General features: G+C 53.4%; 1 protein-coding gene across 2 annotated transcripts; it reads left to right on the forward strand.

Annotated features, from left to right (window-relative positions):
• Positions 1–214: 214 nt before the first annotated feature.
• LOC133139060 (E3 ubiquitin/ISG15 ligase TRIM25-like) lies at positions 215–7,418 on the forward strand. 2 transcript variants are annotated; one of them, XM_061258333.1, is made up of 5 exons: positions 215–975; positions 2,642–2,737; positions 3,244–3,477; positions 3,624–3,780; positions 5,998–7,323. In XM_061258333.1, the coding sequence occupies exons 1-5, from the start codon at positions 385–387 to the stop codon at positions 6,060–6,062; spliced, it is 1,143 nt and encodes a 380-aa protein (XP_061114317.1). In that variant the 5' UTR covers positions 215–384; the 3' UTR covers positions 6,063–7,323. The 2 variants fall into 2 exon arrangements, with proteins under 2 accessions (XP_061114317.1, XP_061114316.1); XM_061258332.1 differs by lacking the exon at positions 5,998–7,323 and adding an exon at positions 7,334–7,418 and having other exon boundaries at positions 216–975.
• The last annotated feature ends 5,887 nt before the right edge of the window (positions 7,419–13,305 follow it).

The following is a 13,305-nucleotide window of genomic DNA, read 5'->3' on the forward strand; positions in this document are numbered from 1 at the left end:
TGGGGCAATGCAGGGTTAAGGGCCTTGCTCAAAGGCCCAAGGGCTATGTGAAACTTATTGTGGCTAAACCGGGGTTCAAACCACACAGTCCTTCAGTAAATCTGCCCTTTGTCCCATAAGATTAAATAGTTCCTCATGAATCTGCCCTCTCTGCTCAGCCTGCTCTGCTCAGCCTGGCCTCAGTCCAACACCACACCTCCTAGAGCTATTTGCACAAACAGGAAGTCTCTGCCACTCTCTCTGTTACGCAGTTTCAGAGAAACGAAACAATACTCAATCTCTTTCACAAAAACGAAACTTAGCACTGTGTCTGTCAGAAAGGCACAGAAAAAATCTGTCTCTGCCAGAGAAACAAAGCTTAACTTTGTCAGTGTGAGCAGTGAAATGGCTGAGGCTAATATCTCGGTGGATCAGGACCAGTTCAGCTGTTCAATCTGTCTGGATATACTGAAGGATCCGGTGACTATTCCCTGTGGACACAGTTACTGTATGGGCTGTATTAAGGGCTGCTGGGATCAGGATGATCATATTGGTGCCTACAGCTGTCCCCAGTGCAGACAGACCTTCACCCCAAGGCCTGTTCTGGGCAGAAACACCATCCTGGCTGAAGTGGTGGAGAAACTGAAGAAGACAGGACTCCAAGCTGCTCCTCCTGCTCACTGTTATGCTGGACCTGGAGACGTAGAGTGTGATTTCTGTACTGGGAGAAAGTGCAAAGCCATCAAGTCCTGTCTGGTGTGTCTGGCATCTTACTGTGAAATTCACCTCCAGCCTCACTATGAATTTACTGCCTTTAAAAAACACAAACTGGTCAAAGCCACTGGAAACCTGCAGGAGAAGATCTGCTCTAATCACGACAAACTGCTGGAGGTTTTCTGTCGTAGCGATCAGCAGTGTATCTGTCTGCTGTGTGTGATGGATGAACACAGAGGCCATGATACAGTCTCAGTGGTAGCAGAAAGGACTGAGAAACAGGTAAGGACTGGAGCTCTTCACTGGCAACATAAACATACATTTTTAACATGAGCCCAAAAATACTGAAAATACCTGAGCAGTGAAAATGAGAAATCGGCTGAATTATTACACTGCACTCCAACTACATATGCCTTATTCATTAGTTTATTTTTCGTGTTTCCTTGTCTGTCAAGTTTAAAAGAGGCGTTCATTTGTTGTATTTCATGGAGTCGGTGCCCAGAATCAGGTGACCCCAGAAGTGCCTTTTATTGGCTGGTGTTAATCGCATTTATTATTTATTTGTTATAGAAATTCTTTACCATTTAAAAAGGGAATTGTATCGTATTATCCACGAAAAATACACCTTATCAATACTTTCTAATATTACGCTCTCCAAACCACCCCCGCCCCTTCCAATTGGTTTTGTCTAAATCTATCATCGCATCTTCCGACAATCCGAGTACAACTTGTAATGAAAAGCACCGCGTCGCGAGCCCCAGTTTGTGAAAAATATCACTCAGGTAGGCACGTTTTAAATTATGAAACCACGATTCAACAACAAAACTTACTTTTTATCTTATATATCGGTTAAAAAGGTAGGTATGTACTTTACAGTTGCCACGTTCACGTTATAATTTCATCATTAGCTACGACCCTCGGAACTCGCGAGCAAGCAAGCTAGTCTAATTATCATTCAAACGGCGTTATCTCCGTCATGCACAGCTTACAAATATTTATTATATTAATTTCTGAAGCAGGTAGTTACGTGTTGCATAGTTTTCGTCGTGATTAGTTAGACCATTTTCTTTGTAGCCTGTTTTCTAAAAATGTGATGTTTAAAATTGTATTATTGTTTGGGCATGTCGCAGTGTGTTTTCCCTGTTAAAACAAAAGTTTAAATTAATCAATCAATTTTGAATGGGAAATAAAAAGCAGCATGAACTCTGCTAGAATAGGCGAATACAGCTGTCTCCAATGAAAGGCAAACTACTTCTCCCTGACCCTGTGTTTAAGGTAGGTTTGTATGTGTGCATGTTTTTGAATATAATATAAAACTGCGGTTTCTTTTCCTCTCAGTGTACTCAAAAACGTCAAACTGTAGTTCAGTAGTTGTACCTTATGTCTCAATTATAAAATATATGCAGTGTAACAAAATGATACAGAACATGAAAAGAGGAGGTAGTTTTGAAACACCAAATTCAGGGGGCTTATGTATGAAGCATGTCAGAGTCGGACTGCTGATCTAGAATTGTTTTACTTCTAATGAAAGGTAATTTTGTGTTTGGGATCAACATGTCAGTCATTAATTTTGACCATCTGCTCTGTTGGTTGCTGACAGTGCATGGAATAATGTGTTTCAGTAGAATTGAAGCAGGTCCCATGTTATGAACAGAGTGTGTGATTATGGATGGTGGCTGTGTGGCAACATCGGGGTGGGAATAGTGTGTGTCAGTGAGGTGAGAATAATGTGTTTCAGTAGAATTGAAGCAGGTCCCATGTTATGAACATAGTGTGTGATTATGGATGATGGTGTTGTGGCAACATCGGGGTGGGAATAGTGTGTGTCGGTGGGGTGAGTACCCTCTGCTTGGGCTGAGGCCCAAAATGTACGGCCCTGATTCCTTAGGGCTTGCTGGAGTGTCTTCACCAGTGTTTTTAAACCTGGATCATGTGTGTTTCTTCACAGAAGCAGCTGGGGGTGACACAGAGTAAGTTCCAGCAGAGAATCCAGGAGAGAGAGAAGGAGCTGCAGGATCTGAGACAGGCTGTGCAGTCACTCAAGGTGGGTACTGACCAGAGGAGAAGACAACATGGGCGACATGGCTCAGGCAGTAAGATCAGTCGTCTGGCAGTCGGAGGGTTGCCGGTTAGATCCCCCGCCCGGGCGGTGTCGAAGTGTCCCTGAGCAAGACACCTAACCCCCAAATGCTCCTGACGAGCTGGTCGGGGCCTTGCATGGCAGCCAATCGCCGTCGGTGTGTGAGTGTGTGTATGAATGGGTGAATGGAGAAGCATCAATTGTACAGCGCTTTGGATAAAGGCGCTATATAAATGCCTGCCATTTGCCATTTACAACAGCTGGCTGCTGGAAGAGCCATTTCAGGGCTCAGTCAGTGCTCTCCTCCAGTCAGCCAGTGAGGAGCCCAGTGTTGGGCCACTTTCCAGCCCTGTGGGGCTCAATGCCACTGAGCCACACTGTGGGGAACAGGCTGTCTGGGGTCCCAGTAAGAGCGGAGTGAAAGGCCTAGTTAAAATGTACAACCCTCCTCCTTCTGTTTCTCCTAACAGCGCTCTGCACAGACAGCAGTGGAGGACAGTGAGAGGATCTTTACTGAGCTGATCCGCTCCATTGAGAGAAGGCGCTCTGAGGTGAAAGAGCTGATCAGAGATGAGGAGAAGGCTGAAGTGAGTCGGGCTGAAGGACTCCTGGAGCGACTGGAGCAGGAGATTGCTGAGCTGAGGAGGAGAGAGGCTGAGCTGGAGCAGCTTTCACACACAGAGGATCACATCCATTTCCTCCAGGTAACATCACTGGCTCTCTGACAGTCTGCACTGTGTACACTGTACATACATGGTGAGGTGTGTTCCTCTTTTACAAAGATCTGCTCCTGGTATCTGCACAGGAATCTGCATTCACTGTCTGTCTCTTTCTGTCTGTCTGTCTGCAGAGCTGTCAGTCCCTCTGTGCCCCTCCTGGACCTGGAGACTTACCCAGCATCACTGTCAGTCCAAACGTCTCTTTTGAGGCTGTGAGGAAATCTGTCTCTGAACTGAAAGAGCGACTGGAGGATGTTTTCAAGGCGGAGTTCAAAGTTTGTGGAAGAGGTTGGTGGACAAACCCTGCTGCAGAAAGTGTGTTTAGTCACTGCACACAACACAGTGGTGAGGTGATCTGCCTAAGATTCACTCTGACAACATGAAAGGAACTTACACACGTTATGTATTATTAACCATTGTGCGGTGTTTGGGTCTGTGGGACCTGTTTTCAATGTTTATTAAAAGAAAAATACATTTAAATATTTTTTTCAACCTGAGACACATTGGCCTGGCCTCATTTAAAAGAACACAATTTAATTTAGTGCACACTGCACCCCCCTTCACATTTATATTACAGACACTCAGAGATCACTTTATTGGGCAGTCCAGTATGAATATTTGCTGGCGCTCGTTTATCATTTCCATGAAATACTTTGTAAAATGAGTTTTCCAATTTGTTCAGTTCAAAGCAATAAACATCAATCGTGATGAAAACCTTATTTAATTAATATTTGTACAAGATTAACATGATTTATTCCACCCATGTCTGATTGATCGATTTTCAAAAATCATGTTTTATCACAAATAGAGAATAGCTCTTTTTTTGTTAAATATGGTCTGGCAGAGGTGAATGGTAATTATTAACCATATATGCTGTCTGTATTGCTTGTAATTGCGACATCTGCTGTGTTTATTTCAGTCTGCTTCGCAGGTTATATAAACATCGAACAAAGAGTTCGGAAATTTGTGTTTCGTAGATTATTTCTCTGTTGTAACAATGCTTCTTGGCAATACATTTTATGCCGTTGGAAAGCCTGTTTATTTCCCTTTTAAATGGTGCCCCATTTGTAAGGAACATGCATTTGTGGGATGAGCAGCACAGCTGAGTATGTGGGTAGCGCTCATATAAAATTTGCCAAATCTTCTCTGCCAATGGCAAACAGCTTATTCTGCTGTTGCTATTGACTCTTGTTTGGTGGTGTTTGGCGGATTGGATGATTTTAGAATTTATTTATTTAACAAACAGGGCCTCAGTAGCATGTAGAAGAACCATACACCGCCACAACAGCCTGGCACCTCCTCATGCTGGTCACCAGCCTGGTCCCACACTGCTGTGGGATGGTATTCCACTCCTCAACCAGGATTTGTTGCAAGTCAGCCAACGTGGTTGTGTTTGTCACTCTAGCACCAACAGCACGCCCCAGCTGATCCCACAAGTGTTCAATTTGGTTGAGGTCAGGACTGTTGGCAGGCCATTCCATTCTCTCTACTCCCAAATTCTGGAGGGAGTCTCTGATGAACCCCGCTCTGTGGGGGCGAGCGTTGTCATTTTGGAGGATGGAGTTCGGTCCCAGACTGTGGAGATATGGGATTACCACTGGTTGCAGAATCTCATCTCGATATCTCTGCATTGAGATTGCCTCCAATGATGACAAGCCTGGTTTTTCCAGTGATGGAGATGCCGCCCCACACCATCACACTGCCTCCACCAAAAGGTGTTCCTCTATCGGTGCAGCAATCAGCATAGCGTTCTCCCCGTCTTCTCCACACTTTGACCCTACGATCCAACTTCCGTAGGCAGAATCTGGACTCATGGCTGAACATAGCGTTCCTCCACATGTTCAGGTTCCAGTGCAGGTGTTGCTGACACCAGTGCAAACGGGCCTGACGGTGAAGGGCAGTCATGGCAGGCCTCCTGGCAGCCCTATGAGCCGGAGATTGGCTGCGTACAGTCTGTTCTGGATTGTCTGGGCCGAAAGCCGTGTGCCATATCGTCCTGCAAACCTTGACTGCAAATCTGTAGAAGACAGCCTACGGTTCCTAAGTGCTGAAAGGGTGAGGAACCGGTCTTCTTGGGACGCCCACTTCACGGTCTGTCTCTGACATCGCCCATTTCATGAGATTTGGCACATTTGACATGAGCGCAACCCACATACTCAGCTGTGCTGCTCATCCCACGAACGCATGTTCCTTACAAATGGGGCACCATTTAAAAGGGAAATAAAAAGTCTTAGGCACCCTAGACTTAATGATATATATATTTTTTTTTGTGTGTGTATTCATATTAAAGAACACACTTGAGATTTCCAAATCTTCATTTTACAAAAGATAAAATTTAGCAAAGACATTTTTATTTGTAATTGACTACTTCTTAAATAACAACTTGATCAAGGCGGTCTGAGATCAGAAGCAAGGAGCCAACCAAAGTCTGCAGAAGAACTGTGGCAGAAAGTTTTCCTGCATGCTTGGAACAACCTCCCTGCTGATTGTCTTCTTGTACTTCAGGACAGCGTTGGCTATCTCAGAGAAGTGATACAGTTTTAATGCCGAAGGGTGGTCACAAAATGTAGGTTTGATTCAGTTTTTAACTATTCTGCCAAATTCATCAAATGTAATGTAAAGTGTATCATACGTTTATTTAGGACCTTTTACTGAATTATTTTTGAAAGAATCTTATCTGTGCAGAATGTTATACAGGTGCCTAAGACTTTTGCACTGTACTGTGTATTATAAATGAGACGGGTGAGTGACATTTCAGTCTGTCTCACAGGTTATATATTATTAATGAGAGGGGTGAGTGACATTTCAGTCTGTCTCACAGGTTATATATTATTAATGAGAGGGGTGAGTGACATTTCAGTCTGTCTCACAGGTTATATATTATTAATGAGAGGGGTGTGTGACATTTCAGTCTGTCTCACAGGTTATATATTATTAATGAGAGGGGTGAGTGACATTTCAGTCTGTCTCACAGGTTATATATTATTAATGAGAGGGGTGAGTGACATTTCAGTCTGTCTCACAGGTTATATATTCCTTTGTCCTGGAACGAGCTTCAGGCCAAGCTCAAACTTGATTCTCTTATTTAATTAAATGATTTTAATTTGAGAGTATTGCATGTTCTCATGTTAAGATGCTACTGCTTTAAGTTGCATGGATATGTTTAATTCACTGTTTCCCTGTGTTATGTTCTGTCATATGATATGTATTGTAATGCATTTTGTTCTGTATATACCTACATAATTATGTATATTATTGTAATGGATCCGTGATTGTGATTCTGTGATCTTATGCTGCTGTTTGACCCTGTCTTGGCTCGGTCTCATTTGTAAAAGAGGTTTTAATCTCAATGTGACTTCCTAGTCACATAAAGGTTTATATATTACAGTGTGGAGGGACATTTCAAGTGCTCACAAGCTCCAGATGATCCAGAATATCACAGAGGTGTTCAGTGTGAATAGGGATGAAATCTATAAAAGTACCCAGTATGTTAGGGGCAGTTCTTCTGGCTAGGGCATAACCCTAAATGTTTTCAATGAAAGCTTTGTTTAATCTTGAGAGAACAAAATACAGTATGACCAGTATGTCTTTGTTTACTAGGATGCAAGATACTGCATAGAGATGAGAGGAGAGAACACAAGTCAAATTCCTCAGTAGTTTTATGATGAAACCATCCTGTCTCCTCTCTCTGCTCTGTTTTAGTGTAACATTTGAGACCCATTCTGATACTGTATTCTGGGCGACATCAGTTGTCATTTACTTGCAGATTGAAACAAGCATTCAATTTCTCTAGGATCTCAGAAAAAGGTTCATCTTTTTATCTTGTGATCTCTCTCCACAGTGGAAGAAGTCTCTGTTCTAGAGCCCCAGACCAGACAGGACTTCTTACAATGTGAGTCTGTAATTAAGCCTTAAAGAGAGGAAGGGAGGGGAGAGGGAGGTAGGGAGGTAGGGAGAGAGGGGGAGGGGGGAGGGAGGGAGGAAGAGGGGGAGAGAGGGGAGGGGGGAGGGGGGAGGGAGGGAGGAAGAGGAGGAGATGGGGGTGGGGGGAGGGAGGGAGGGAGGAAGAGGAGGAGATGGAGGGAGGGGAGAGGGGAGAGTGAGGTAGGGAGGGGAGAGTGAGGAGGGAGAGGGAGGGAGAGGGTGGAGGGGGGAGAGGGAAGGGGAGGGGAGGGGAGAGGAAAGGGGGAGGGAGGAAGAGGAGAGGGTTGGAGGGAGGGAGAGAGGGGGACGGAGAGAGGGGGGGAGGGGGGAGTGAGGAAGAGTAGGAGATAGAGGAGGAAGAGTAGGAGATAGAGGGAGGGAGAGAGGAAGGGGAGAGGGATGGAGGGAAGAAGAGGAGATGGAGGGAGGGTGGGAGGGGAGAGGAGAGAGGGAGGGGGGAGGGAGAGGAGAGAGGGAGGGGGGAGGGAGGGGAGAGAGGGATGGAGGGCGGGAGAGGAGGGCAGAGAGAGGGAGTGGGGGAGGGAGGTTTTGGAGGGGGGAGAGGGAGAGAGAGAGGATGGGGAGAGGGAGAGAGAGAGGAATGGAGGGGAGAGAGGGAGAGGGAGAGGGGGAGAGAGGGAGAGATAGGGAGGGGAGAGGGAGGTAGGGAGGTAGGGAGGGAGGGGAGGGGAGAGGAGAGAAAGGGAGGGGAGAGAGAGGGAGCGGAGCGATGGGGAGAGGAGGAGAGGGGGAGAGGGAGAGGAATGGGGAGAGGGACGGAGAGAAAGAGGGAGGGAGAGGGGAGGGGAGAGGGAGAGGGATGGGGAGAGGGAGGGAGAGAAAGAGGGAGGGAGGGGGAGAGGGAGGGAGAGGGAGGAGGAGGAGAGGGAGAGAGGGAGAGGGAGGGAGGAGGAGGAGGAGAGGGAGAGAGGGGGAGAGGGAGGGGAGGGAGGGAGGGAGGGAGGGAGGGGAGAGGGAGGGGAGGGGGAGAGAGAGAGGGGGAGAGAGAGGGAGGGAAGAGGGCGGAGAGGGAGGTAGGGAAGGGAGAGGGAGGTAGGGATTGGAGAGGGAGGGAGAGAGAGGGAGAAAGGGAGGGGAGGGAGGGGGAGAGGGAGGGGGAGAGGGAGGGAGATGGAGGGTTGAGGGAGAGAGTGAGGTAGGGAGAGGGGGACGGAGGGAAGGGAGAGGGGGAGGGAGGGAGGGGAGAGATGGATGGAGGGAGAGGAGGGAGAGAGTGGGACGGAGGGGGGAGAGGGGAAGGGAGTGGAGAGGGGAGAGGGAGGTAGAGGTAGGGAGGGGAGACGGAGAGGGATGGGGAGAGGGAGGGAGAGAAAGAGGGAGGGGAGAGGGAGAGGAATGGGGAGAGGGATGGGGAGAGGGAGAGAAAGAGGGATGGGAGGGGAGAGGGGGAGGGAGAGAGGGAGGGTGGGAGGGAGGAGAGAGGGGGAGGGGGGAGGGAGGGAGGGAGGGAGGGGAGAGGGAGGGGAGGGGGAGAGAGAGAGGGGGAGAGAGAGGGAGGAAGGGAGGGAAGAGGGAGGAGAAGGGGAGAGGGAGGTAGGGAAGGGAGAGGGAGGTAGGGATTGGAGAGGGAGGGAGAGAGAGGGAGAAGGGGAGGGTGGGGGAGAGGGAGGGGGGGAGAGGGAGATGGAGGGTTGAGGGTGAGAGTGAGGTGGGTGAGGGGGACGGAGGGAAGGGAGAGGGGGGGAGGGTGGGAGGGAGGGAGGGAGGGAGGGGAGAGATGGATGGAGGGAGAGGAGGGGAGAGAGTGGGACGGAGGGGGGAGAGGGGGAAAGGGAGTGGAGAGGGGGTGAGGGAGGTAGGGAGGGAGACGGAGAGGGATGGGGAGAGGGAGGGAGAGAAAGAGGGAGGGGAGAGGGAGAGGAATGGGGAGAGGGATGGGGAGAGGGAGAGAAAGAGGGATGGGAGGGGAGAGGGGGAGGGAGGTGAGAGGGAGGGAGGGAGAGGGAGGGGGTGAGAGAGAGGGAGGGGGAGGGGGAGGGGGAGAGGGTGGGGAGGGAGGGGGATGGGGAGAGGGAGGGAGGGGGATGGGGAGAGGGAGGGAGAGAGTGAGGGAGGGGGGAGGGTGGTCGAGGGGGGAGAGGGAGGGGAGAGGGAGGGAGAGAGAAAGAGAGGGAGGGGAGAGGGGGAGAGGGAGGGGAGAGAAAGAGGAGAGGGGGAGAGGAGGGGAGAGGGGGAGAGGGAGGGGAGAGAAAGAGGGAGAGGGGGAGAGGGAGGGGAGAGAGAGAGAGAGAGAGAGAGGGAGAGAGAGAGGGAGGGGGGAGGGAGGGAGGGAGAGAGGGAGGGAGAGAGGGGGAGAGGAGAGGAAGGGAGGGGAGAGGGGGAGGGGAGAGGGGGAGAGGGAGAGGGGGAGAGGAGGGAGGGGGAGATGGAGAGAGAGAGATGGAGAGAGGGAGGGGAGAGGAAGGGAGAGGGGAGAGGGGGAGAGGGAGGGGAGGGGGAGATGGAGAGAGAGATGGAGAGAGGGAGGGGAGAGAGGGAGGGGAGAGGGAGACGGAGGGGAGGGGGAGAGGGAGAGGGAGTGGGGGAGAGAGAGGGAGGAAGGGAGAGGTGAGGGAGAGACGGAGGGGAGGGGGAGAGGGAGTGGTGGAGAGAGAGGGAGGAAGGGAGGGAAGAGGGCGGAGAGGGGGAGAGGGAGGTGGGAAGGGAGAGGGAGGTTGGATTGGAGAGGGAGGGAGAGAGGGAGGAAGGAGGGGAGAAAGGGAGGGGAGGGAGGGGGGAGAGAGGGAGATGGAGGGTTGAGGGAGAGAGTGAGATAGGAGAGGGGGACGGAGGGAAGGGAGAGGGGGACGGAGGGAAGGGAGAGGGGGAGGGAGGGAGGGAGGGAGGGAGGGGAGAGATGGTTGGAGGAGGGAGGGAGGGGAGAGATGGATGGAGGGAGAGGAGGGGAGAGAGTGGGACTGAGGGGGGAGAGGGGGAAAGGGAGTGGAGAGGGGGAGAGGGAGGTAGGGAGGGGAGAGGGAGGGAGAGAGGGAGAGGGATGGGAGAGGGAGGGAGAGAAAGAGGGAGAGAGGGAGAGGGAGGGAGAGGAGAGGGAGAGGGAGGGAGAGAAAGAGGGAGGGGAGAGGGAGAGGGAGAGGGAGAGGAATGGGGAGAGGGATGGGAGGGGAGAGGGGGAGGGAGAGAGGGAGGGAGGAGAGTGAGGGAGGGAGAGGGAGTGAGGGAGGGAGGGAGAGGGAGTGAGGGAGGGGGGGGAGAGGGAGTGAGGGAGGGGGGAGAGAGAGGGGGAGGGAGGGGGAGAGGGAGGGAGGGAGGGAGGGAGAGGGATGGGGAGAGGGAGGAGAGAGAGGGAGAGGGAGAGGAGAGGGAGAGGGAGAGGGAGGGAGAGAAAGAGGAGGGGAGAGGAATGGGGAGAGGGATGGGGAGAGGGAGAGAAAGAGGGATGGGAGGGGAGGGGGAGGGTGAGAGGGAGGGAGGGAGGAGAGAGAGGGAGGGAGAGGGGGAGTGGGAGAGGTAGGGGAGGGGGAGGGAGGGAGAGAGAGAGGGAGGGGGGGGTGGTCGAGGGGGAGAGGGAGGGGAGAGGGGGAGAGGAGGGGAGAGAAAGAGGGAGAGGGGGAGAGGGAGGGAGAGAAAGAGGGAGAGGGGGAGAGGGAGGGGAGAGAGAGGGAGGGGAGAGGGGGAGAGAGAGGGAGGGGAGAGGGAGAGAGAGGGAGAGAGAGAGGGAGGGGGGAGGGGGGGAGGAGGCGGGGGGGAGAGAGGGAGGGGAGAGGAGAGGGAGGAGGAGAGGGAGGGAGGGAGGAGAGAGAGAGCGAGGAGGGAGCGAGGGAGGAGAGGGAGCGCAAGAGGGAGAGGGGAGAGAGGGAGGAAGGGAGAGGAGAGGGAGGGAGAGGAGAGGGAGGGAGGGGAGAGGAGAGGAGAGGGAGGGAGGGAGGGAGGGGGAGGGAGGGAGGGAACAGGGTGGAGAGGGGGAGAGGGAGGGAAAGAGGGAGGGGCGGGAGGGAGGGAGAGGAGGAGAGGGGAGAGGGAGAGGGGGAGAGGGAGGGGAGGGGGAGATGGAGAGAGAGAGATGGAGAGAGGGAGGGGAGAGGAAGGGAGAGGGGAGAGGGGGGAGAGGAGGGGAGGGGGAGATGGAGAGAGAGATGGAGAGAGGGAGGGGAGAGAGGGAGGGGAGAGGGAGAGACGGAGGGGAGGGGGAGAGGAGAGGAGTGGGGGAGAGAGAGGGAGGAAGGGAGAGGAGAGGGAGAGACGGAGGGGAGGGGGAGAGGGAGTGGTGGAGAGAGAGGGAGGAAGGGAGGGAAGAGGGCGGAGAGGGGGAGAGGGAGGTAGGGAAGGGAGAGGGAGGTAGGGATTGGAGAGGGAGGGAGAGAGGGAGGAAGGGAGGGGAGAAAGGGAGGGGAGGGAGGGGGGAGAGAGGGAGATGGAGGGTTGAGGGAGAGAGTGAGATAGGGAGAGGGGGACGGAGGGAAGGGAGAGGGGGACGGAGGGAAGGGAGAGGGGGAGGGAGGGAGGGAGGGAGGGAGGGGAGAGATGGATGGAGGGAGGGAGGGAGGGGAGAGATGGATGGAGGGAGAGGAGGGGAGAGAGTGGGACTGAGGGGGGAGAGGGGGAAAGGGAGTGGTGAGGGGGAGAGGGAGGTAGGGAGGGGAGAGGGAGGGAGAGAGGGAGAGGGATGGGGAGAGGGAGGGAGAGAAAGAGGGAGAGAGGGAGAGGGAGGGAGAGGAGAGGGAGAGGGAGGGAGAGAAAGAGGGAGGGGAGAGGGAGAGGGAGAGGAATGGGGAGAGGGATGGGAGGGGAGAGGGGGAGGGAGAGAGGGAGGGAGGAGAGAGAGGGAGGGAGAGGGAGTGAGGGAGGGGAGGGAGAGGGAGTGGTGGGAGGGGGGGAGAGGGAGTGAGGGAGGGGGAGAGAGAGGGGGAGGGAGGGGGGAGAGGGAGGGGGAGAGGGAGGGAGAGAGTGGGAGAGAGGAGAGGGAGAGGGAGAGGGAGGGAGAGAAAGAGGGAGGGGAGAGGAATGGGGAGAGGGATGGGGAGAGGGAGTGAAGAGGGATGGGAGGGGAGGGGGAGGGAGAGGGGAGGGTGGAGGAGAGAGAGGGAGGGAGAGGGGGAGGGGGTAGGGGAGGGGGAGGGAGGGAGAGAGAGAGGGAGGGGGAGGGTGGTCGAGGGGGGAGAGGGAGGGGAGAGGGGGAGAGGGAGGGGAGAGAAAGAGGGAGAGGGGAGAGGGAGGGGAGAGAAAGAGGGAGAGGGGGAGAGGGAGGGGAGAGAGAGAGGGAGGGGGGAGGGGGAGAGAGAGGGAGGGGAGAGGGGGAGAGAGAGGGAGGGGAGAGGGAGAGAGAGGGAGAGAGAGAGGGAGGGGGGAGGGGGGGGAGGAGGCGGGGGGGAGAGAGGGAGGGGAGAGGAGAGGGAGGAGGAGAGGGAGGGAGGGAGGAGAGAGAGAGCGAGGGAGGGAGCGAGGGAGGGAGAGGGAGCGCAAGAGGGAGAGGGGAGAGAGGGAGGAAGGGAGAGGAGAGGGAGGGAGAGGAGAGGGAGGGAGGGAGGGAGGGGGAGGGAGGGAGGGAACAGGGTGGAGAGGGGGAGAGGGAGGGAAAGAGGGAGGGGCGGGAGGGAGGGAGAGGAGGAGAGTGGAGAGTGGGAGGGAGCGAGGGAGGGAGGGAGCGAGGGGAGAGGGGGAGGGGGCGGGAGAGAGAGAGGGAGGGGAGAGAGGAGAGGAGGGGAGGGGGAGAGGAGAGGAGAGGGGGGAGGGGGGAGAGGGGGGATGAAGGGGTGAGGTTGAAAATCCAATACAAGGTAAAAATAAGTGAAAAGTAACTTTCAGAAGACACAAGCAAGTTTAAAAAGCTTTAAACATCTTAAAAATGAGAACAATAAAGAAAATATGAGATTTAAACACATAAATATGAAAGATGTGTAAAATATGTATGATGTGTAAAATATGTGA

This window comes from Conger conger, chromosome 10, assembly GCF_963514075.1.
Source record: "Conger conger chromosome 10, fConCon1.1, whole genome shotgun sequence".
Taxonomy (NCBI): Eukaryota; Metazoa; Chordata; class Actinopteri; order Anguilliformes; family Congridae; genus Conger; species Conger conger.